Here is a 24,640-nt window from a genome sequence, read left to right as displayed (position 1 = left end):
AGCTCAAAGTATGAGTCTGCAAAGAACTCAAGGCATTTATAACTAAGACCCAAACTGATTGTTTTACACTGGCAAGTGCATTTTTTATGTTTTGGAAGGATCCACTTTCTAATTTTCCTACAATGGCCAAATAATTGAAGCATGGGCTTGTCAGAAATATGAATGTCCTTTGCTAGGACTAATATAAGTGCTCTCAGTCAGGCACAGGTCAAGGTCTGCCTCTGTTGGCACAGTATCAAAAGTATACTTTGGAACTAATTCTGACAGGCTTTTTTTGTCCTTAGTTATTCCTAGGAATAATTGCCTACCTTGCAAAGATACCTTTGTAAGGCAGCTTTATGCTGTGCTTTAGCTGCAAGTCAGTTTTAATTTATTATTTTCTGGTCTTTCCCACTCATTAGTCTAGTATAGTTTGTTACTTTATAGTTTGGGTTTCCACTTTTTGGAATTGTTTAATACACCTCTATGTCTGATGGATACTCTGCAGAGTTCCTACTGTAAAGATGGACTGTGCTGTGTTGTGGAAATGTCATGGAGCTGAGGTAGAAAATACTTTTTTAACAGGTCTTACAATGACTGGATAACCATGTGATAATTTCTATATACTCTGGGTGTGTTCTCATGAGAAGTATCTTCCTTCTCATGTAAAGTCTACTAAATACAGGAAATAAAAGGGAAATGTTCCCAAGAAAGTTTATTTGACTTAAACCTCTTTTACTTCAGGCTTTGCTGTCACAGCCCAAGTTGCTGAGAATGAACATCTCACCCATATCTTTGTAAGTGATGTTCTCCCTGATGGACTGGCATACAAGGAAGGTATTGTATCCTGTTTCTGTTTAAAACTATTCATTATCTTTTTTGAGTCCAAAAACTTGAAGGAGCTTTAGTAATGCTGTCTCAAATATTTCTCGGCTTTTACTGTTCACAGTTTTCTTTCCTGAAGACCGTGGAAAGTATGTAACAGTGGGAAAAATAGTGTATACAAAGTAACTGAATTATCCTTTCAATGTAGTGGGGACAGTTCCTATTCACCCTTGGAGACAGTCTGTGTTCAGCCATCCAACTGAGTGCTTTTGCACAGAGGAACAGACTGGAGAAAGAGTTCATCTCACACTAGGGAACTTCATGGGCTTGATCAGTTTCTATGACCCATTGCTTCCACTTTAGCTGGCAAAAAGCCTTCCTCCCCAGAGCAGTTTTCTGCATGCATTTCTGTGAGCACCTTCCCACTGCCTTCTCAGAAACTGTGCCTCTCTTCATTGGCACGTGTGAGCATCATGTGGGTTCTGCTAGCTGAAAAATAGCCCCAGAGAAATGGAGACAGAGATCTGAATTTGCTACCTGATGGTAATATCTGCTTGGTTTTGCTGACTTAGAAAGACAGCACTTGCTACTGTTTAGATTTATATAAAAGCTGATAAAAACCTCCATCTTTAGTTGTTGCAGCTTTGCATGAATAATTTGATCTGTGTGACTAGTGCCTTGCTCTTCACAGCTGATGAAATATGTGTTATGGTGCTGTATAGTGATGGTATCTGGTTGTGAGAGGTGCCTCTATTCTAATCTTCTTGAAAGCTGTGCTGCTCTCCCACCCACCCAATTCTGTAGCATCTTTAAACAAAACCAACTTGATTGCTGTACTGTGGGTAGCACCTATCAAAGTAAGCAAGCAAGCATAAGGTCAGTCTGTATAATTATAGCACAAATAAAGCTCCCATTGGTTCTAATGGACTTGTGGTAGGATTAGGGTATTTGAATTCAAACCAAAAAGATAAAAAGCAAGTCAGCATAAGGTTTGAGTTGTTACCCTTTTTATATTATATTACCTTTTTTTTTTCTTTCTTTGCTTTCGCATGCTGCCAGGGCTCCGAGTAGGCAATGAAATCCTGAGCATAAATGGAGAGGCTGTGTCTGATCTTGATCTCAGGCAGATGGAGTTACTGTTTTCAGAGAGAAGCGTAATGCTTACAGTGAGAACGAGCCATTATGGTACCCAGCAACCCTTATGTGTGTCCTGGTCAGATGGTGACATTTCCAGAGACCCAAAGAGTTTGTTGCCCCCTCCAAACCAGTCACAGCTCCTGGAAGAGTTTTTAGATAACTTCAAAAAGAACACAGCAAATGGTAAGAAATTGACAATAATTCTATTACTCCACCTCACTTCAAATATCACTGTTTTTAAAACTCAGTCATGATTAAAATTGTGTGCTTGCCTTAAAAACACAAGTACAAACTGTTTAAGTTCTATTTGTGCTCAATATCTGTTGGTATTATTTTTTTAGGGAGCAGAAATGGAAGAGAATATGATTATGTCTGCAGGGAAATGATAATATTTTAATCTGTTTGTCTTTACCATCCAGCATTATCAAGTGTTCTCTTAACTGTTCTGTGTCATCTCAGGTATCTCTAGCACATCCATTTCCCAGGCATCAGTGGTTGAAATGATGTGATGGCTTTCGGAAGCAGAGTATTGTTCTGTGTTTGCCATGCTTTCTGTGTGGCAAAGTACCAGTTACATTCAGGATATCTTCAATGCAGTAGTCATCATCACCTCAGAAAGGAGTCATTGAGCTCTGCTCCCATCTGGTGACATGGTGCTCCGGTTGGGTACAGAGGCCATTGTGTAGAATAAAGCCTATGGAAAGGGCTTTTATGGGGATTGTTCTGCTTCTACCTGCTCACATTCCTTACTCAATGTAATACCACTATTTTAAGCACTGGGTGGAGGATGAATCCTAGCAGTGCTGTGTCAGGGTGAGGTCCCGGTGGGATGTGAGGAGCACCAGCTAGGGAAGGTGCCTATGTGGTAAGGAATGCTCCTGGATGACATCACAGCCCCCCAGCCCCGAGGAGGTGCCAGTGCCCACTGCTGGGTTGCCTTTTCAGCTGGATATAGGAGGTAGCACATAGAGGGGCTCTGCCCCTAGGGGTGGAGGCAAGCCATGGACTCCCTTCCCTTCCTTTATCTGATGTAACTTCACTGGAGAACCACATCTTGTGGTACCAGAACACTTGTGAATGTCTGTCTGAAATAGAAAGTACGTGGGGCTTTGCTCCCCTTTCGTCCCACGCCTTGATTATTTTTCAAAAAAGGTAGAAGGAAATTTAACGAGATTTTCAGTGTAAAAGGTGCAGTTTCGTCACTATGACTCTGGAGGGTGCTAGTAAAATTCTGCAGGAAAGCTAGCCAGGATGCAGTGCTGTGTGAAGGGAGCAGCAAGAGATACAAAAAGAGATCGCTGATTTTTGCATATAATTACGATGGCGAGTGTTTTCTGATTGGAATTTTTTTCGTAATTAAAAATGGGAGAAGAGAAAGAATCACATAGGAGAAGTTGGAGTGGATTTAATTATAAAGCAATTTTATTAGGTCATCTTTTGAAATTAAAAGAAATCTGAATACAAGATTTGTGATTCAGTAAGTAACATCTCTCTCAGGGGCCTTATTTCAATTTAAAATGCCATTAAATTGACTAGTGGCACATAAAAGTTAGTGTCATAAACCAAAAATTATGATAGAGCTAATTAATTACATAATTATATCAGGGCTATCATCAAGCTTGTTGGCTTGATATCATAGGCCAGCATTACCTCGATTATTCAGTGTAATAAATGTATGTGTCCATTCACTAGATTCCTCATTCCTCAGGGATAAATTAGCAACCTGTGCAAATATTCCATTATAATAGGAAATTACTGTAGTATGTATTATACTTTAAGCACTAGTGGATAAAGGTACAAAGTGTATTTGCTTTTCTGCTTAAAAGCAGTTAAGGAAGATTTATTTTATTCTGAAAGGGAACAAATAGTTCTAAATTAAGCTTTGTGAGAAGAACTTTTATGTTAATTGAATTCAGTGCTTAGTGTCTGATTACCTGATCAGTTCAAATGGAAACAGAAGAAAATGGCATTACTTTGAATTAATAGATAATCATAAAGGGTTTAACTGTTCTGTGTTCTGTGTCCTGTTACTCAGGAATTGAATAAGATTTTAGATTAGTGGAGGGGATATTTAATGATCCAAGAAGGGATTTGGAGGCCAAGGACTCTTAAATTCATATAAAATCTTTAGGAAATTCATAGAATCATTAAGGTTGAAAACACCTTAAAGGTCATTGAATCCAGTGTTTGACCAAATACTGCCACGTCAACCAAACCACAGCACTCAGTGCCACATCCAGCTGTTTGTTGAACACTACTGGGAATGGTGACTCCACCACATCCCTGTGCATCCTGTTCCAGTGCTTAACCAACTGCCTTTTTAGTGGAGAAATACTTCCTGATGTCCGACCTGAACACTCCCTCATGCAGCTTGAGGCCATTTCCGCTTGTCCTGTTTAACAACTTTTTAAAAGTATTACTTGCTCTCTCGGAGAAGAGGACAGCACCCACCTGGCTACACCCTCCTTTCAGGGAGTTGTAGAGAACAACAAAGTCTCCTCTGGGCCTTTTCTCCAGGTTAAACACCCCCAGCTCCCTCAGCCATTCTTCACAGGACTCATGCTCCAGATCTTTCCCCAGCTCTGTTGCACTTCTCTGGACACACTCCAGCCCCTCAATATCTTTCCTGCAATTATGGGCCCAGAACTGATCACAGGATTTGAGGTGCAGCCTCACCAGTGCTGAGTACAGGGGACAATCCCTGCCCTGCTCCTGCTGGCCACACCATTGCTGATCCAGGCCACGATGCCATCGGCCTTCTTGGCTACCTGGGCACAGCGGCTCATGCTCAGCTGCTGCTGACCAGCACCCCCAGGTCCTTTTCTGCCAGGCCACTTCCCAGGCACTCTTCCCCAGCCTATAGCCCTGCCTGGGATTGTTGGGACCCAAGTGCAGAACTTGGCCCTTGTTGAACCTCGTACCACTGGCCTCAGCCCACTGGTCCAGGGATCTGCCTGCAGAGCCTTCCTGCCCTCCTGTAGATCAGCACTCTCACCTGCCTTGGTGTCACCTGAAAACTGACTGAGGGGGCATTTCATCCCCTTGTGCAGAGATCACTGATGATATATTAAACAGGACTGGCCCCAGCACTGAGCCCAGAGTAACACCACCCGTGAATGGCCTACAGCTGGATGTAACTCCATTCACCATCCCTCTCTGGGCCCAGCCATCCAGCCAGTTATTAAGAGCATCCAGTGAAGAGTGCACTTTTCCAAGCCATGGGCTGGCAGTTCCTCTAGGAGAATTCTGTGGGAGACTGTATCAAAGGCTTTACTGAAAGCCAGGTTGGCTGTGTCCACAGCCTTTCCCTCATCCACTGGTTGGGATACCTTGTCATTAAAGGAGGTTAGGTTGTTCAAGCAGGATGTGGCTTCCTAAACATGTGTTAGCTTTCCTAAACCATGCTTTTCCGAAACCTATCCCCTGGTTGTCCTGTTTAATACTGTTCTGCTTGGGTAGAGTTGAGTGAGTTGCTGTTAAGACCACAGTTTTCAAAAATAATTTCCAACATTTGCTTGCCCATATTGAGTCTGTTCTTCTGAAGTAGCACCTTTGAAAGTCAGTTAGTGCTGGAAGAGGGGACATTTTTAAAAAATCAAGCTCAATTTGGCTGAAGGTACATACCAGGAGTTAAAAAAACCTCAATGCTTCTGCTGTTGCTTCCCTGTTTTTAGAAATTAACCCTGTCTTACTGGAGTGCTATGAGGATTAATGAGCTAAAATTAACAAAGTGCTTAGAAAATGGAAATTTTCAGTACTGAGTCATACAGTAATGCCCTGCCTAGTGGTTGGTGATGACCACCATGTGAAAGCAAAACAGAACTTACTTAAAAGTTATGAATCACTGGCTTCATATAACTTGGACAGTAATAGTTTGTGCGCATTTGTTTACAGTTTTGTAACTGTTTGTAGTAACTCTGATGAATGCCTTTTCCTACATATTCTGCTGTGTTGAGGATACCCAATTATACCTCATGGCAAACCATGGCAGTTTTTACTATATGGAAGGGAAGTGATTGACTTTCTCCAAAGCCACTAATTCTGCCACTCCTGAAAATTATTCCCAAGGAATTTTTGGTGAGAGTGATTCATTTTCTCCAAGAAGTTGTTATACCCTTGTAGCTGTATTTTGGACCTGCTGTGGTTGTATCATTTGATCTCCCACGTGGCACCACTATGTTCCTGCTGCTTAGCTGCTTGGTGAGTAATAAGCTTATCCTGGAAAAGAAACGAGATGAAATACTTTTTAAAAATGCACTCATAAATGTTGAGCAACTAAATTTGCTCCAAGCCCCAGTGCCAAGAAACTTAAAGAAATATTTATGTAGAATTAAAAAATGAGGAAATTGGAATGAAGTTCTTACAGCTGTAGAGACAAAAAAATAAAATAAAAAAAATTAAAAAGTGACTCATTTTAGGATGGCATGGATATTTGAGGAAAAAACAACAGAGGAGGCACAAGAATTGAAAGCTATGTTTAGGGCAATGCTGTGTGTGTTTATAGTATATCTATAGATATACCATATCTATGGTATGAGGCAGGAGGTAGAAGCATTAGTAGATGTGAAAATTGGTTGCAGAATGTTAGTTACTGTCAGAGTTGAGCAGAATTTTCTTTTTCTTCAGAAAGTGTGGTTTTGCCAAAAAAAAGCTGTTGTTTTTGGTTAGCTGACACTGTTAAAATCAACCCTAATTTGTAAATAGAAATCTGTGATTAAAAAGCAAAAAAAAAAAAAAAAAGAAAAAAAAAGGTGGGGATGGAAGGTTGGAAATGCTTTAACAACTTTCCATGATGAAACACTTTCATCTCTGAGGGTTAGAAAGCTAAATGGGAGCTAAATGGGAAAGAAACCACTTAAAAGAAAATGAAAGAAGAAAATTCAAAAGTAAAAAATAAATGCGCATATTGTTCCTGTGCTCCGTGTTGGACTCCTCACCTGTGGGGTGGGGTGCTTCCCTTCTGAGCAGGGTCTGGGTTCCTGTCTGGCCCGTCGTTCTGGAGGCACAGTCCCAGGAGCAGTGAAGAAGCCCTGGGTGCTGCTGACGAGGAGGAGGCTTGCTCCTCCTCCTCTTCCTCTAGCCCCATAGCACTCCTCCCACCCCTGTGCTGGCAGCAGCGCTTGCTGCAGCCCCTGCAGCTAATCAAGGAGAAATCTTTCTCCCCAGCCCCCACACTCAGGGAGTTGAACTGATGGGTGCAGAGTTCTGACAAGGGCCAGAGCCAGGTAAGGAGGAGGAGGAGTGGGGAGCAGGCAGGTGCCAGGGGAGAGCTGGTTGCAAGGAGAGCTACTCTCAGAGGCAGAAAGTTTTCTTTCAGTTGAGCTGCCCACAGAACACTGCTCTAGCCACTTTGGAGCAAGGGTTTTGCCCTCTGCTTTCCTTCCTTTTGCACTAATGCCTGGGCAGCAGTGTAGTCTGGGACATGCTGGTTTGAGTCACTCCTGCTGAAGCTATTTTGTGCTGTAAAAGGCATGGCTGGAGTCAGGGAGGGAGAGAGTCAGGCTTTGTGCTTTTTGACAAGTGGCTGGGCTATGTGCTGGAGAGCAGCAATTACATTTTACTTCCTGATCTGCTAAACATTGAGATATTTTTGCAAAGTGTCAATGCTTCAGGAGGAGGATCAGTGGTTTGAATCCTCACATGGAAAGTGGCTCTTCTGTTCACCAAGACATGTGCAGCATCTGATTTTAATCTCAGTAAGCAGCCACAGAAGCAAAGCACATCAGTTGGCCACAAGTTTAATTCTTATATGCTAAATTATTTTAAAAATGACCTTAATAATAACAACTGATTTGGATTCAATTCCAAGGTACTTCCTGTTTCAAATGCACTTTGCTAGGTGTTCTAGATGCCTCTGTAAAGTGTAATTACAACTCACTGCTTCTCCAGAAAACTTTGCTCATTCAGCTTTGTCAGATACCACTGAGTTAAGGGAGGAAAAGGAGGGCAGAGGTTGGTTCTGCTGCCAGCTGTCTCTCTGCATGTCGCTGTGCACACCTTTCCACACAGCACCCTGTACATCCTCTTTCAGCCCCAACCTACCCTGAATATCACAGGGTATATATAAATAATATATATAAATACACAGAAAGAACAGTGTGTCCTTCTTAACAGAAGAGTTAAAGTTAGGAAGATGTTGACACTAAGGTGGCCTCTAGCTCCGACAGCTGGGGGCTGTGCCTGGACCACTGGCTCAGACCACTCTGCTTCTTGCTGTCTGCCCATAGCTTTTTGTAAATGTCTTTAATGCATTGCTGAAAGCGTTTTGTAAACTAAAGTAGAACTAAAACTTCACTGAAAAGCATTTCTAAAATGACTTCTACTTTTAGTTCTGCCCAAATCAGGTCCTAGATTGTTTGCCTAGATGCTGTTTCAACATATAAATTCTCTTTGTTGTGCTGTAGGGCATCTCCTTCCTTGTGCTTTGTGTGTGAGATCTCAAAGAAATCTGGTTTTATTCTTTCACAGAAAATTCCTTTGAGCTCAGAAGAGCTGAATATTGTTTCTTAGCTTCTCAAGTCCCAAGGATACCCACAGTCCTGTTAGATAATGGTATCTGTTAGTTGTGTAGATCTGCACACATTGCTCCCTCTTGCCTGGTGGATCTAATACCAGGTATATGAGGGTTTTGTGTGGTGTAAGGCAATGTACAGAGAAAGCCTCTCTGTATCACAGACGTGTAGCTGTCTGTGCAGCATGACTGCTTATCTGTCTGAAGATAGATGACTCTGCTGGGCTTTCTTTTCCTTACTTATTACCCAATTCAGTGGGAAACCACAAAGATGTGATAGGACATGCTCGTCAGAGCAAGTGCAAGGGGCAGGCTGTGTGTTGACAGTAGTCTTGGACAACTGTGGAGGGTTGGCTCCTGCTCCAGGCTGTTTGTGCACTATGGACACAAGTGTCTTCATCCTGCACTCTTGTGAATTGCTGGGAAAAGACTAGGTCTGACCTGTGACAATTCCTGGGACTTTAGCAGTGTAGGGATCAGTTCAGAGAAAGCATTTGTCTCTTCAGAAGCTGGATCCATTGGAGCACTTGTTGCCTACTGTGTATTTTGCAATACAAGTGTTTCCCAAGAGTGGCAGTTTAATGAGCCCTTGCTGCCACTTGACAAACTGTCCTGTTGGCTTTCTGCTAGATGTGTGTGCACCAAATTAAAAAAATTGCTTATGCTATAAAATGCTCTTCGTTGTGCTCTCCTACTGGAAGAGCATTCTGTTCTGCTTTGCTAAATGATGCTATGATTTAATCCCTGTGAAGTCAGTGGGCCAAGTTGTTGGGTTTTTTTTTCCTGGTGTAAAATTCATTAGACCCTGTATAGCTGCACCTTCTGGCTCAGTGATATGTAGGCATAAATCATCATATTGCCCTTCCTACTAAATTCTGTAGAGTGACAATATGGATAGCAAGGAGGTTTATTAATTATGATAAAGTTAGAGGCATCTACATATAGACTAGTGCCGTAGGCATGATTTAAAACACATCAAACAGCAGATGTTCTGTGTTTCACAGAGGTAAGTAGGTTGAGTAATGATAAAAACTAAGCTAGCCACAAACTCTTGCTAAACTATTAAATAAATAACTTTTCCTCTCCTTTTTCCTTTCTGTTTTCATTACTTTTGTGCCTATAAATCTGAGATGGAGAAGAAAATGTACCACTGTGGTGGCTATACTTGAAACCTGGGCAGGGCTACCTCCGTTTGCTTTCCAGCTCTCCTCGCTGCAAGTGACCTCTGAGGGCAGCCAAAGCCTCCCATGTGAGCAATCCTGCAGAAGCAGCAAAAACAAGGAGAGGGAACCCCGACAGCACCCCTGCATGTCCAGCAGCTGTAGCCTGGAAGACCTAATGGCAGCAGTGGGTTGCAGCCTTTGCTGACTTAGAGAGGATGGTGGCATTGAGGAGCCAGTTTGGCCTCTGCTGTGTCTTCCTCCTCCTACTGCAGGCACACATCTCCAGCTGTTGAACCGGAATGGAAGGATTAGCTGTGGCTAACACTGGCCTCCAGTGAGACTGTGTGGAAGGAGGCATTTGTTACACACTTAGGAAACAAAAGCATTTAGATAATAGTCTGAGAAGCCAGTGTGAAGTGTTAAACTTCAAACTGAAAAGGCTGAACAGCTGCCCAGCCAGCAGATACTTTTGGGTATAGAAAATTTAGAATGTTAAATAACCGTATAGAAACAAACCACTGAGATGCAGGGGCTAATCAGACATTGCTACAGAAGTGCAGGCAGCTATTTCCTATTGTGTCACTAATTTGTATCTCCTATTGATTGTTGAATTAGCTAACGAGTCAAATGACTTTGCCTCACCATGAGCTGTTAATGGACAAAGGAATCTAAAGGACTCTGCTCCAGCATCAAAATGGATGTTGCTGTAGATATTAAGGAAAAAAAAAAAAAAAAAATTAGAAGAGAGCATAAAGCAGCCTATAGAAAGTCAAACTTGTACAAGTAGGTGGTTGATTGGAGTGAAGCCACTGTTCAGCATGTTGCCCAAAATGTCTTGAGAAAGCTGTATGATACAAGAATATTTGCATGAACATACTGCCTTTTTCTATACTTGAAAATGTGGAATGTTAAAAGAAGAAGTGTCACTTTCCTCACTGAAGGGTGAGAACAAAGGAGAAAGACTTCTCCTGCTTGATCATTTCAGATCCTAGCCAGAAGTAGGAATTTCTCTTTGTCTAGGCAGTATCACATATGCAAATAGAAGCAGCCAGGTTGCATTGTACATTGGGAAGCATGTAAAGCACCTTCTGATGTTTCACAGTTTGCTCCCTGAAGCCAAAACATATGGATGAAAGGGGCCATGAAGGGAATCTTCTTGGCTAGTCTGTAATTGCATGTCTTGTTTGGTAACAATTACTCCAGTTAGTGACAGGCCTCGAGTAATTCTGTGTTTAAGAATCCTGTCTGGGAAGTCTGATGTTATGACAGCTGTATGCTAATTTTCTTTCCAGATTTTAACATATGGAAAGGATTCCTGAATGAGTTTCTAGCTACGCCAAGGAGTAATTTGTTACAGCCTAATCAGAAAGTATACCTTCTAGCCACTCTCAAAATAGGTTACAAAATATCCAGACCAGCAAAAAGTGATAAAAGCCAAAATATCTTAGAGAGATTAAATAATTTCTGAATTACTAAATTCAGTTAATTTTGTGTTTTTCTAACATTCAGTTTTCTAGAGACTGAAGTTACTAGCGCTAGTAGATTCAGGTCATGATAATATAGCAATAAGAACTTGAGCTAGTTGTTATCTAAAGTTAGTTTAAAGGCTTTCAGAAGAACTTGAAAATTTCCTAGGCAAAAAGAGGAAGGTGATTTTGAATTGATACTAAATTTAGTGTTTCACTGTCTTTTAAACTGTTGGTTAAAGCAGCATGGAAGCTGTACAGTTAGTAACCAGAATTACTGCCTGCAAATACATTTGGGTTTACTCCAGCATTAGAATGAACACTGTGAGTACCAGCTGTGGGGAAAAAATGGACTGCCACTGTGTAATAGTTAAAAACTTACACAGATTCCGTTTTATTTAAATGTCTCCAAACACCTCTTGATGTTTACCCAGACATGGGCCTTCATGATGGAAACCCTGGAGCAGAAGCTCCCATTTCCTCTTGCATCACAACTTCACTAAACTGACCTAGGTGTATCCCCAAAACTTCATCTTCTAGACCGTCCTCACTTTTACTTGCAATTTTCCCAATGCAAATGGCCATTGTGGGACAGTTAATGAATCTTCCATGGAGTCTTCTATTGCTTTTCTTCTTCCCGACCATAGTTATTGTGTTCTTTGCAACCTACAGAAAAATCTGAAGGGCTGTAGAGATTGTGTGGGCTCTGTCGTGTATACTAACTGGTGGGTGCCCCTTCCATGCTGATCCCAGGGGCTAACATGAGCCAAAGAACTGAAAAGACTTATCCTCTCATAAGAAGACATATGAGTTATTCATAGCTGAACTAGTGAACCCAGAACCCTTCATCTCTCTGGTGAAACTTGGATGTCTTCTCTAACAGAGATTGTGAGAATGTCTTTTGAAAGCCATTCAACAAATTCCTTTGGATCAACTTACTTTTTGAAAGATATTTCTTGAAGTTTTTCAGAAAGGAAAAGGATACAGAAGGAATGCGTACAGACCTATTTTTTCAACTTCATTACAGAAGAGTAAATATACTGTTGAAAACCTGAAATATATTAAGTTGTATAAAACCAAAAGAAATAAGAACATGCATGCTACCTGCCAGGCTGAACTGTTTAACTGAAGTTATGAGTGGTGGTCTCTGAGGGAGAATTTTTAGAGCTCATTATGCTGATATTTTTCTTCTCCAGGCTGGGCTGGAATGGTTCACCTACCACTCCCTGTTTTTCAGTAAGTCTGAAGGCATGAAGACCACCAAAACTTTGTTCCTTTCTGAGAGTTGGCTCAGGCTTTGGTATTATTTGCACCAGGGATTTTGGAAATATTTGTTATCTTCTCTTGGAAGTTTATTTTTCTCTTGATAGTAACATTGGCTAGAAAATGATAACTGTAAGCTTATCATAATTAACTGATCAGTCTGGGGAATTCGCACAACAATGAAAAATGCAGCTTTCCATACACCTGGCTTAAATTTATTACCCAAATGTAATATCGCATTTCCAGATAAACCATACAGGGGGTTGTGGAAACTCTCTGTAACAGGGAGTGGAATATCCTACATGCTGAAGATCAGCTGAGTTGTGTTTTATTGGTGGTTTCTAGAACATTTTGGAATTACTGAAAATATTGAATACATTCTTTCCTAGTGGACATTCTGGACCTCCTGCAATCCTTTACAGCTGTGGATCCTATTTTTTTTTCAAGCTAAAATTCATATTACTATTCTCAGAAATAATTTGATGCCCACTTTATTGCTGTTTTGCATAATCTGCCTGAAATCACTGGATAATACTAGTGTTTAAAAAAGGCTGTCAGTTGCTCTGATCTGATGTCAGGATATCAGTCTTTTACAGACTAGGCCAATCCCATCATAACTACTTGAATGCCACTGTATCTACAGCATCTAACTACTGCAGATTAAAAACTGCAGCTGAGAGGACAGGAAGTGAGAGTACTCTTTCCCTTTCAAGTGCCAGAGAACTACAAGCAAGAAAATTACCAGTTTGTTGCAGTGGAGTTGTTAATGAACATCAGAGCTGGAGTCAGCAAGAAACTGGGGTAGGACAACTGTCAGGGCTCATAACCCACATGCACTTGTGAAATAAATATTCTCTTAGTAATAAACATTCTTTACCAGTATCAATGAAACTTAAAGTATTTCTTGTGCTTTACTGAAGAGACAGAGGCTTCTGGCTATTTTAACCTGTGTAGCTGAATTATGTATGTATGTATGTATTTGTGTAATATTTGTGCTATGCTGGTGATAGATAAACCCAGCATGGGAAGGAATTTCCAGACTCAGCATGTCCAATCCTCTGCTTATTATGGCTTTGGACAACCCTATTGATACATTTGTCCTATTCCATTTTAAAATAGATTGTTTGCAATCTTTGTGCCTAGGTAAGTTTGTTCTAGAAATTTAGTTGTGTGATGGTTGAAAACCAGTCCTGTAATTGCCAGCACAGACATATTCCTGGCCAGTGGAATGACTGGTCGGTATCTGCTGGCCTTTGCCATTGCTTAAGTAGCTCTACATGTTGTCAACCCCTTCTCCACACTTCCACATTTTTCTTTCATGTTTCCAACTCAGGAGTCCCATATTATAGAAGCAATAGTTCTTACAGGTCCCTGAAACTGTCCTCCATGTGATTTCATTCTAGGACTGTGCCTTCATCTTCAAGGTCATCCACATCTCCTTTATGCATCTCCAGTTGTGCTCCTAATTAACGCTCTGTAGTAACTTTGAATGATTCAAGTATTTAATTGGAGTACTTACTATTGTACTTTCTTTGCTGAGACAAATAATGAAAATATCAAATAAAATTAGTCCCCAAACCCACCTTGAACAAAATCTACAATCTAGCCTTTCCCAGGCCTAGGAGTTAATTCAGACAAATGTATTCTCATCTTACCTGCTAGCCAGTTCTGTCTTGTTTTAATTCCTATCCTTTTCATTTTGGCTAAAAATTTCCCCAGGGATATTATAAACGTTTCCTATTTCATTTTTTCTTTTTAAACTAAGTTTCCAGAAGGTTATTTTTATCCTTTATTTTTGTCTTTAAAAAAATACTTTATTGAAGGTGGATGTCAGATTAGTTTGGCACAATCTGCTTACCCATAATGTATATATGTTATAGTCCATTTATCTTCACATTTCTGATCTTTCTTTCCTTGAATTTATTGTGAAAGCCTAAGGTTACTACATAGGTTATAGATCTGTATTTTCCAAAATTAGATTACCCCAGAATTCTCTTTCTTTCTTTAAGTATAGCTATTGGATGTTATTCACCAGCTGTATAGTCCCATTCTCTTTTCCCCATCATCAGTTGAATAATTTATTGATATCTTTGCTGCTGAGTTTCTATTTCATATGCCAGATTTTATATGTTGAGAGCTAAAGTTTAGTCCTCTGCTCAGCTGCTCGAGTGCAGCATGGCTTGCACCCACCTCAGACATGGCCATTTTCTGATCATTAATAGCTGTCCTGCCTTGCTCATCCCTGTTGATTACAGACATATTTCAGCCTGGTTCAGCCAAGCCCTGTGGGACTGGTTTTACCATGGCCTTTAGAGTCAGACTCTGTTTTAGTGAGTGTTTGGTGGTGTGGTAAGTGGATCACGTGAAATCAGGGATACCAGGAAGGACTCACAGCTGCTAACTGTTAATCAAGCATCTTCCCTTAGCTGAGACACACCTGGGTGCTGTTCCCTTGCCTGATTCTGACAAAACATGTGACTTAATCTCTCTCACCCTCTCTCTCCTACACCTGAGGATAGTTATCAAGTAGTGCACAGAGCTGCTGCTCCTCACAGATCTGAAAATGATGCCCTGCAGTGGTCTTAGTTTGTCTTGGAGTGAGAGACTGAGTACATTTAATTCTTCTGTGTTGTCTTCTCATGTACATGTAGAAGGAATTTTTATTCAATTTATCATTGTCTTTGGAGTGGCAGGTGGAAACACTCCTTCTTCTCATAGTTAGAAAAAAGAGGTGGTTACACCACCTACACAGTGCTTGACATTTGATAACACTTGACGTGCTTGTGATGGTTATTTGGCATTTTTAAATCAGTGAGAGCAGTCTGAAATGGAACAAGTTCTGATGCATTATGAAAAGAGAACTGTGAATAAAGAAACAGGATCCTCAGTTCCTACTCTCTCCTCATGATGATTGTGCCTTTACAGTGAGCAGCTGAACTGGTAAGAACATCTATAACTTGAAAGTAATTAAGGCTTCTTTGTTAATTAAACAGAAGAAGAAAGATAAGTGACATTTGCAATTGCTGATGGCTTCTTTATGGTAAATGAATTGCCGGATGGTCGGTGTTGATGTTTTCCAGTTGATTTCCTTTGGATTCTTGGCTGGGATTGCAGCAGAGATTATTATTGTCTCACACATCTGCTAGACGATGAGTTTCCATTGTACCTCACTGCTCACAAACACATGAATAACTTCCACATTCACCACTTGTACGTGTATCACTGCATCAACATGGGAAGAAACATTCCCGTAGGCATAGAGCTCTTGGATATGCTGCATGTGTTTGTTTTTCAAACCAAATGTCCCATCTGTGTGCTCTGTGCCTGTTTTTAATTGAATGTTGAGCAGTGAGGAACATGACTTAAGAAGTATGTTTTCTCTCAGATTTTAGTGGTTGGACTGTAACTTCTCTTGAATGATTGAGTCACTTACCTGCCTGCCAGCAAGACATAACATTGCAAGAGTAATGGCATTCTTTGGTGATGCTGTTGGTAACTAAAGGTGCTGAGTGTGTTCTTAGTACTTGGTGGTTCTTTGCTAAACACCAAGAAAAATGTTTAGTATGCATTTCATGTGATGTAGTTTAAGCTTTTCACATAGAGGCACTCTTTTTCCCCCTGTGCTTTTCTGGGAATCCTAGCATTTATCTGCTGTTGCTGCTCTTCTTGTTTGCAACAGGCTGATTGTATTGGGTTTGTGTTGCAAAGTCTTGGTAGCAGGGGCCTGCAGGGTTGGCTTCTGTGAGAAGCTTTTAGATGCTTCCCAGTCCCAGATGGCTCCAGTATGGACTCGTCACTGGCCAAGGCTGAGCCCACCAGCAGTGGTGGTAGCTCCTCTGGGATAAGTTATTTAAGAAGGGGGGAAAAAAACCTGCATGATCACAGCTGGAAGGAGGACTGAGAATTTCTGAGAAAAACAGACACCAAGGTCAATGAAGAAGGAAGGGCTGGGATGTGCTCTGGGTGCTGGAGCAGACCTTGCTGCCCTTGGTGCAGACCATGGTGAGGCAGCTGTTCCACTGCAGCCCTCAGAGAGAGATCCACCTGCAGCCTGTGGAAAACCCACACCAGAGCAGATGGATGCAGAAAGGAGGCTGTGACGTCATGGGAAGCCCATGCTGGAACTGGTTTGCTGGCCAGATTTATGACCCTGTGAGGGATCCACCCTGGAGCAGTTTGTGAAGAACTGCAGCCCATGGGATGGAGTCATGCCGGAGGAGTTCAAGGAGGATGTCTTCCATGGGAGGTCTCCACGCTGGAGCAGGGGAAGAGTGTGAGGAGTCCTCCCCATGAGGAGGAAAGAGCAGCAGACCCAATGTGTGATGAACTGACCACAACAGCCCATTCCCTGATGCCCTGTGCTGCTCAGGGGAAGGAGGGAGAGAAAACCTGGAGTAAAGTTAAGTCTGGGAAGAAGAGAGGAGTGGGGAGAAGGTGTTTTTAAGATTTGGGTTTATTTCTCATTATCCTACTCTGATTTGATTAGTAATAAATAAAACTAATTTTTCCAAGTTGAGTTGTTTTTTCCTGTGGCTGGTGAATGATCTCTCCTTGTGCTTATCTCGACCCATGACCCTTTCATAACATTTCTCTCCCCTGCTCAGCTGAGGAGAGGAGTGATCGAGCTGCTTTGGTGGACCTTTGGTGTCCAGCTAGGGTCAACCTGCCACACTGACTTAGTATTTTCTTTTCTGGAGACACTCCTGTTTGCTTACTGGAAAAAAGTATCTGCTTCAGAGGTTCCTGTATCCCAGCTGGAAGTGATAAACATTTCAACCCAGCAAGCATGAATGTGTGTGTAAACAGGACAGAGGTGTACTGCAACAGAGAAAAAATATGTTAAGAGATTTAAACCATGTTTTGTTTAACTCATTATAATCAGTCCCATTTTTCTTCCAGACAGTTTTATAACAAGTATGTCAGTAGAATAAATCAAATGTACTACTGTAATGGAGCCGTAGGGGCAGATTTAGCTGTGATACACTCACCATTTACTATGCTGGAAGGCCTTTTAAGCAATATTTTCAGTGAAGTATTCCATGTTCTCTTTAAGTAGAGAGAAACATAATTCTAGTAACATCAGAGTTTTGGTTTTTTAAAAAAACAATTATTAAAAAAAGCCTGGAAGTGCTGGTTTGACCTTGAATTTCAAGGATTTTTAGGAACATATATCTCCCTGCATACTTTTCCATCCTCATGGCCAGGAAAGAGCCAGAATAATATATACTGAAACAAATTTGTACTTGCAGAGTGATAGCATCTTTCTTAATCTTGTGCAAATTCTATACAGTTTTGTTGCTAGTTTTACCTGAAAGAATAGTGGTTAACCAGCCTGTAGGAGAACACTTTCACAATATTATTTATGAACATCTTTGATAATGTGAATTCTGTTGTAGGGCTAAATTAAAATTTTAATGTCTGAAGAAAATACATTTTGTAGGGTTTGGCTTTCCTAGTCCCCTTGCACTTATCACTGGAAGTAAAAGGAATTTCAGTGTTGATCTTTTTGCTGTGTTTATGTCCTTAAGCTTTGAATTTTTAATTACCCATTCTCTAATACTACTTTTTTTTTTTAATGGGGGAGGGGGGCGTGAGGGGGTTGAGCTATGTAGCTGATATTGGTGCTTCTGTGCTTTTTGGGATTAATCTGTAGGAGCAGATCCAAAGGAAGTCCCCTTCCACAGCAAAAGAAGGAAGAGGAGACAGGATATGGACGATAAACTGATCAACAACCCATACATCCTTCCTTCCTTGCTTACTTCCCTCCCCATGTTAGTTCTGCATACCATGTAGGATGCAGTAGGATGTCTTTTTTCACCTTGGATTCTTTCCATGTAATTTTTTTTAGGTTTTGCTGTTTAAAATAACATTTACTGTTGCTTCTCCATTGTCAGCAACTCATTCTGCCAACAGTAAATGCTATAAAAATGGGCAAGACTATATAGCCCTAGCTCTGACAGTCCTGTACACTACAAAGGAAAAACAAAATGAGGGTAAAGGCAGGAAAGATGGGTCATCTGGAAAAAGCAATACAATATTCTATTTGCCTACTTTGGGTGTTGTTATCCTGATTGCTTCTGTTTATGTTGTTTGCTGATTGTTTTACCCTATTTTCCTCTTCCTACATTTATGCTCTCTCTTCGTTGCTTGTGTAAGTTAGTTTTACTGCTTCATGAAGGACAAATATGTTTAGTGATCACTTTGTAAAATCAGGGAAATAGGGTTTTTTTCTCTTTAGCTAACTACCCGAGATCAAACTCTACGTCCTTTATGCCATTGCAAAACATAGCTCAGGTACATGCTGTTTGGAGGGGAGAAGGGCATTACAGCCTAAAGGGCAAGTAAAAAGAGCTCACCTGGGAAGCAATAGGAAATAATATCTTCAGCATCGCCTTACCCTGAAGAAAATGTTGTTTAAAAGTCAATTTAAGTTTTAGGGCTTGGCTTACGCAGGAGTTGACAATGGTGGAAGTCAATAGGCATTCATGTGTACTCATAGACAGAAGAGAGCCTCAAAATTACTTTAGAAGCCCAGAGGGAAGGAGAAAATAATTCAGGCTTGGTGTAAGAAGAGAGGTAAAAGCATAATCAAGTAAATAGACAAGACACACTCTTTCTTAAGGTCTTGAAGATGATGGATGGCTGGAGTGGAGTTGTATAAAATGTGTTTTTTCTGCAAAAATGATAAGTCTTGGGGTATTGCATTTTACACAGGCTCATATATCAGGAGCAGCACCTGGCTGGGAGTGGAAGGTAAAAAAGCCTGAGGGGAGAAAAGTGATGAGACCTTGTTTCTGTAAGGATAGGGAAATGAGAAAGTGGTCAAGTATTTGGCATGTGGGTGGAAAATGCCAGCCTCAATGCTAAGCTTGACCTGAGCACCTTAATAACATATAGAAAAACCCAAGCTGACATTGTGCTGAGTTATTTGCATGCCTTTCTCTGAATTGCCTCTGGAGACTGTCAGCCATGTTTTGTCTTACCAGGAAGGCTCCTCGTGGGTTGCAAGGTGCTCTTTTGGGCCTAAAATTCCCATTTTCCTCTCTGCTTCAGTCCATGTTGTTCATTTCTCTCTGAGAGGAACTGGTCCTGCTCTGCATTGACAGGAGAACAGCAACACCCAGGCAGCTAAATTCTGTTGTCCTTCCCAATTTCATTATTGCAAGCTGTCATGATATTACTGCAAGATGGGTGGTATTTGTTTTAATTACCATTTTAGTTGCTGGTGTTAGCAATTAAATAAGACTCTTATCTTCCACTTAAAAATAAATCTTCAGAATTTGTAGGTGTTGAGAAAGAGTTTGAAAATGTGGTAATGTGGTGTGAATTATACTCTGGAGGTTTAAAGGCTAGGAAACAAAGCAGCAAACTTTAACCTCCCCTTTATTTTTATTGCTGTTTTAGCATCTGAGGTTGCTGAAAATCCTTTTTCCTTGATATTTTCTTTTCTGTTCTTTTTTTATTTGTTGTTTGCTGTATAATTTTAAGCTGCATGGATTGATAATACTGATAAAAAATCACTTCTTCACTTCTAGAATTTTTAATTAGAATTTCCACATGAACATCTCTGCAGATTTTCAACAGCCATTTGAGGAAATATAAAGAGAAAGAATATGATTTTAAAATGAATGCTCAGCATTGTTGGATAGCTCTTGAGTTTAAATGTAAATGTTACTGAAAGCTACAGTCTGTCAGTAAGTAGAGCAGGGCAGTGCTCTCGTTTTTGCATTGTGCCAGCTACTGTGTAGATGGACTCCAAACTTGAGAAAATTGGTAAAGTATTTGCAAGAAGAAGGGATTGTGTCTGTATTATGAATTATGGTGTTTGTTCCAGGGCAAAATTCTCTTTTCTTCTTAAATCTTTAAAGGATTGGGAACTAAGTCATGTTGAACAATGGTGTGTTCATCCATGGAGAACTGCTGAGTGCATTTAATAATCTTCACTGGTTGTCTCAGCACAGAATGTGCTGATTATAGATAGTGCTGCCTTCAAAAGTATGCTGTTAGCAGGAGCCTTACGTTTATTTTGGTAGATCAGATATGCACATTGCTTCAGACACTCTCCCATGTCCAGCTGCTGGAAAGCAGAGTTTGGAAAAGCAGAGTTTCAAGGCATCGCTGCTCCTTGCTTTGACCTCTCCCATTGTTTTCTGAGGGGTGAAGATGATTGCAAATTTTGCATTTTTTCTGGATATGGCACTTAGTGTCCTGGTCTAGGTTGACATGGTCATAGGTTGGACTCAATGGTCTCAGAGGTTTTTTCCAGCCTAATTGATTCTGTGATTCTCTCCTGCTGTTGTAATTGTACTAGACACTGAATGCGTTAGCCAGGTAAGAGCTAATACTTTTCCTTCTTCTGTCCTATAACCCTCTAATTTATTTATGTGTTTTATTTCAAATGCAGACTTTAGTAACGTGCCTGACATCACATCCAGTTTGAAAAGGAGCAGTACTGATGGCACTCTGGACCAAGTGCCACACAGGGAGAAGACTGATCCACCCTTCAGGGTAAGAAAATGCTTGACACAACAATCCTTATGAACCAAAAGGCAATGGTGTAGTGTTAATGCTCTGCATTTTGTTGGAAGGAATTTACCATATGGCATTAGCTTGAAAAAATTTGTATGCATATTAGCTGTACTTGGTGTTTTAGTATCTTGAGGTCGCCCTGACAGGTCAGCATCTACAGCACAGCTGCTGCATCTGCAGGAGCAGTGTGATGGGGGCAAATGGCAAGCAGGTGGAGACTTGTCAAATTCATTTTTCTATGTGGCTTGAACCCAGTTCCTGCAGAGAACAGTAAAGCTGCTACAGCTTTCTAATTGATGCAGTTTGTTTTGTCTTTTCTTTTTGCTGATCTTTCCAGGGCTTACTGATAATATTGCAGTGACCACAGCAATACTATGTCAGCTGTTTTAAACTGGGCTACAGGCTTGGAGAGGTGCAGTGTTTGAGAGACAGTGACTGCCACGCTCTAATTTGGAAACCTTTTATCTGTCTGCAGTTTCTATCTGACGTGGCTGGACTAATGGTTTTCCTTCTCTCAGCAAGGACTTTGGGGCCTGAGGCAGGAATGCCTGGAATTAGTGCCCACCTTCATGCACTGGTCTCCAAAGAGCAGCTTTTTGTCCATTTTGCTCTGAATCAGTCAAATTGCAACCTGTGTCCAATTGGAGTGCATATTGTTTGGAAACTCCCAACTGCAAGTGTGGGTAGCGTTTTTGAGTTGGCCATGATTTTACCTGGCATTGCCATTCTGACAACAGAAGTGTGTTTATAAATTCTGTTGATGAGTTGGTTGTATCTTCAAGCAAATTTGGGATAACACTTGTGTTAGCACTCTTGCATAACAGGAATGACGTTAGAATTTTTATGGTTCTGGAATATATTACTGTCTTGTGCTGGGTTGTATGAAAAATTGGTAGAGATTAGACAGAATGTTAAAACTCAGAAGACTGAAATAGGAAGATACATTGTGCCTTTAACTATACCTACTGAGAGGAGCTGTCAATCTTACTTTATTAATTACTTCATAACCTACTTCAGTTTTATACAGGTGATTTTATGCCCTTTCCCTAGAGAATAAGGAGAAGCCCAGAGATTGTGGGTCCTCAGCCCAACTCCTGCTGGACAAGGGGATTCCCACAGAAATTATCTGTGTCCTGTGTAAGGATTGCTTATGCTTCCCCAAAGTCTTTGCAACCAGACAAGAACAAACTGGATTTTCTCCCCTTAGAACACATTGCTCCTTTGAAAGGTGTATTGTGGATTTCTCTGCTCTGCTGTTTTAGTACTTCTGCCTGGCTTTAGGGGTGGGGATCTTTGTGAGAGCACAGCAGAGGTGACCCCAAGGCTTAGGATACTTTGATGGCTGTTTTCACCAGGCCAGGCTCCCTGAGTACCTTGGGGTGCCTTGCTCACCCAGATTATGTGGTGTCCCCCATGCACTGGGTGGACATAAATGCTGACCTTCTGTCCTGCTGTAGGGGAGGAGATTCTGGGGCATCAGCTTTGCTCTAGCAGAAGAACAAAGCCAAGCCTGATTGCCTATGTCAAATACACCAGGTGTCAGAAAATTAGGGAGAGTTCTGAGGATTTAAATACACAGAGAACAATTGATCTACACTAGTTGCTGCTTTTAATGCACTAAATTTGCTCCAATGCTCTAAATTGCATGCTGCAATTAAAGCTCAAAAAAAGAGGGGAAAATGGACAGGTCTACTCCCTGTCCTCCCTCCAGCCTCAAATTTGTCAGATTCAGCAGTTATTAGGGATTTTGCATGATTTGCTGAAGTAATTGCCCATTCTGTATTGCAGTGCACTTCTCGAGCTGACATGCAGGTCTGCCAGTGTCATTTTTAAAATTATCTGAGGCTGTCCTGGTTTTGTAGGTACAAGGGTGGAAAACAGCCGGGCAATCAGAGGCAGTCAGACTGCAGCTGTAAATGAGTCTGTGACAGGTCTATAATTTCTGCAAATGGTTTGTAATTGATTGCTGTCTTTCTGTTGGAGGGTGCCTATTACCGTCAGAGCTTTTTGTCTGACCCTTTTGATATCCCCAATAGATGTAGAAGTAAAGAAAACCCAAACCTAGCAGTTAAGTTCAGGTGGTGTACATTGTATGTGCTTTTGTGGTTATGTATAACAGGAATTAAAATGATTTCTGTTTTTATATCTGTGATTTGGGACTGCTCACCAGATGAACAATAACTATTGCTAATAAAAGCTAGTTTGAGGAAATTGTGCAGCCTTGAAAAGTGTAGCATCTGGATTTGGGGTTGTGGATTTTTTTTTCCTTTGCCTTCTGTTTCCTGCATGTGCTGACTTGACCTCCCACGCCTGTGGACACCATTAGTGCAGTAGGCAAGTAGGCGATGCTGCAGAAGTATGGGGGAGAGGAGCTCTGCAAGCACAGCTCTGTGGAGGAGAGGTTGGTGGTGCTGAGAGGTTCTGAGCACAGCCTGGAACAACAGGCAGTCTGGGAGTATTTCAGGGGACACACAGCTAGAGATGCTCACTTTCCTGTTGACAGCAGCCATAGATGTGACTGTTTGGCTCTGAGGAAGCAGGCTCCTTTGAAGTTTGGTTGATTTTTGTCCCGTAACATGTAAGTAAATACAAAAACAGTCTTAAAGCTTTGGATTTAATGGTTGCATGTCTGATTTCTGGATTTTATGTTTCTTGTTTTGAGCGTTTTCATTTGTCTGTTTTTGCTATTTTCTTGATCTCATACTAAGCTAAGTTTAGGCATCATCTTAACTGAAAGTACAGTGAGGCATTTCAGAAATGCCTTATAATCTCAAAGAAATAAGTCTTTTATTGCATGTGTACTACATTCAAACATGCCTTCATTTAGTCAGTCATTCATGGATTTTTTTTTTTTTGTAGACTGGGAAGTGAATGCATTTAGGAGGGCAAGAGAGGCTACTATCATTCTGGAAATGGAAGCTGTTCCTTAAGTTATAAAATATTATTAAAAATACATGTATATCAAGAACCATCCATTCCAGATGCACATTTCTTCTGACAGCTCTGTATTCTCTGGAATACTCCATTAGCACTTTAATACCTTTAACCTTATCTTCAATTTTATTTAACAGGGATAGATATTATACTTGTAACACATTGTGCTGCAGTACATTTCCGAACTCTATTAAAATAACTGCTTATGTGGCAACAGCATGTTGTCCTTGCTCTTGGTTCTGGAGTATGTAGATGTTCTGTTGACAGAAGAATATGTGACCTCAGAAAATCTGTGAATTGAGCATGCCTGTCAATGTAATTAAGTTTAGTTATGTTTAATCATTTTGAGAAGTAATTGTCTGTGCTCCTGGTGCTCATTAAATCCTCATATGTTGGCAGTTGCCAAGAATCAAGCTCTCTTTACATCAAAGTAGCATGAAGTCAAATGAACAAAAATTGCAACTCTTCCTTTAGCTAGTTGTGATTTCTAATTGCAAACTGTATTGGCTAGAAATGTTTTCTCTAGTCCACTGTTTAAGATTAGGTTTAGTAGTCTGTTACTAACTTGCTTATCTTTACTTTGTATTTTCAGTGTATTAAAAATAACCTTTTATGAAACACAGCTAGAAGGGGAAATTTTACCATATAATTACCTATTATTTTAAGGTCTCTAGAAAGAGACCTGCTGTGATCTGACTCCTGGTTGCTCTGAATCTTTTGAGTGTCATCAGAGAGACACATTTCTGAAATCATATTAAATCTAACAGACATAAAAAAGTAACTTCATATAAATGCATGTCCGAGAAGGGGAAGATGTATTTTCACTTTAAGTA

At 40.8% G+C, this 24,640-nt stretch overlaps 1 protein-coding gene across 3 annotated transcripts in view; it reads left to right on the top strand.

Moving 5' to 3' along the window:
- The window catches only part of TIAM2 (TIAM Rac1 associated GEF 2), an 89,612-nt gene that overhangs the window by 37,677 nt on the left and 27,295 nt on the right, over positions 1 to 24,640 (top strand). For 2 of the 3 annotated variants that reach the window (XM_030944253.1, XM_030944254.1), the window contains 3 exons: positions 724 to 816; positions 1,864 to 2,124; positions 20,749 to 20,852. In XM_030944253.1, the coding sequence (XP_030800113.1) occupies positions 724 to 816; positions 1,864 to 2,124; positions 20,749 to 20,852 (458 nt within the window). The other variant, XM_030944256.1, reaches the window with a different exon arrangement.

Source organism: Camarhynchus parvulus, chromosome 3, assembly GCF_901933205.1.
Source record: "Camarhynchus parvulus chromosome 3, STF_HiC, whole genome shotgun sequence".
Lineage (NCBI taxonomy): Eukaryota > Metazoa > Chordata > Aves > Passeriformes > Thraupidae > Camarhynchus > Camarhynchus parvulus.
This window is presented reverse-complemented; position numbering and strand designations above follow the sequence as displayed.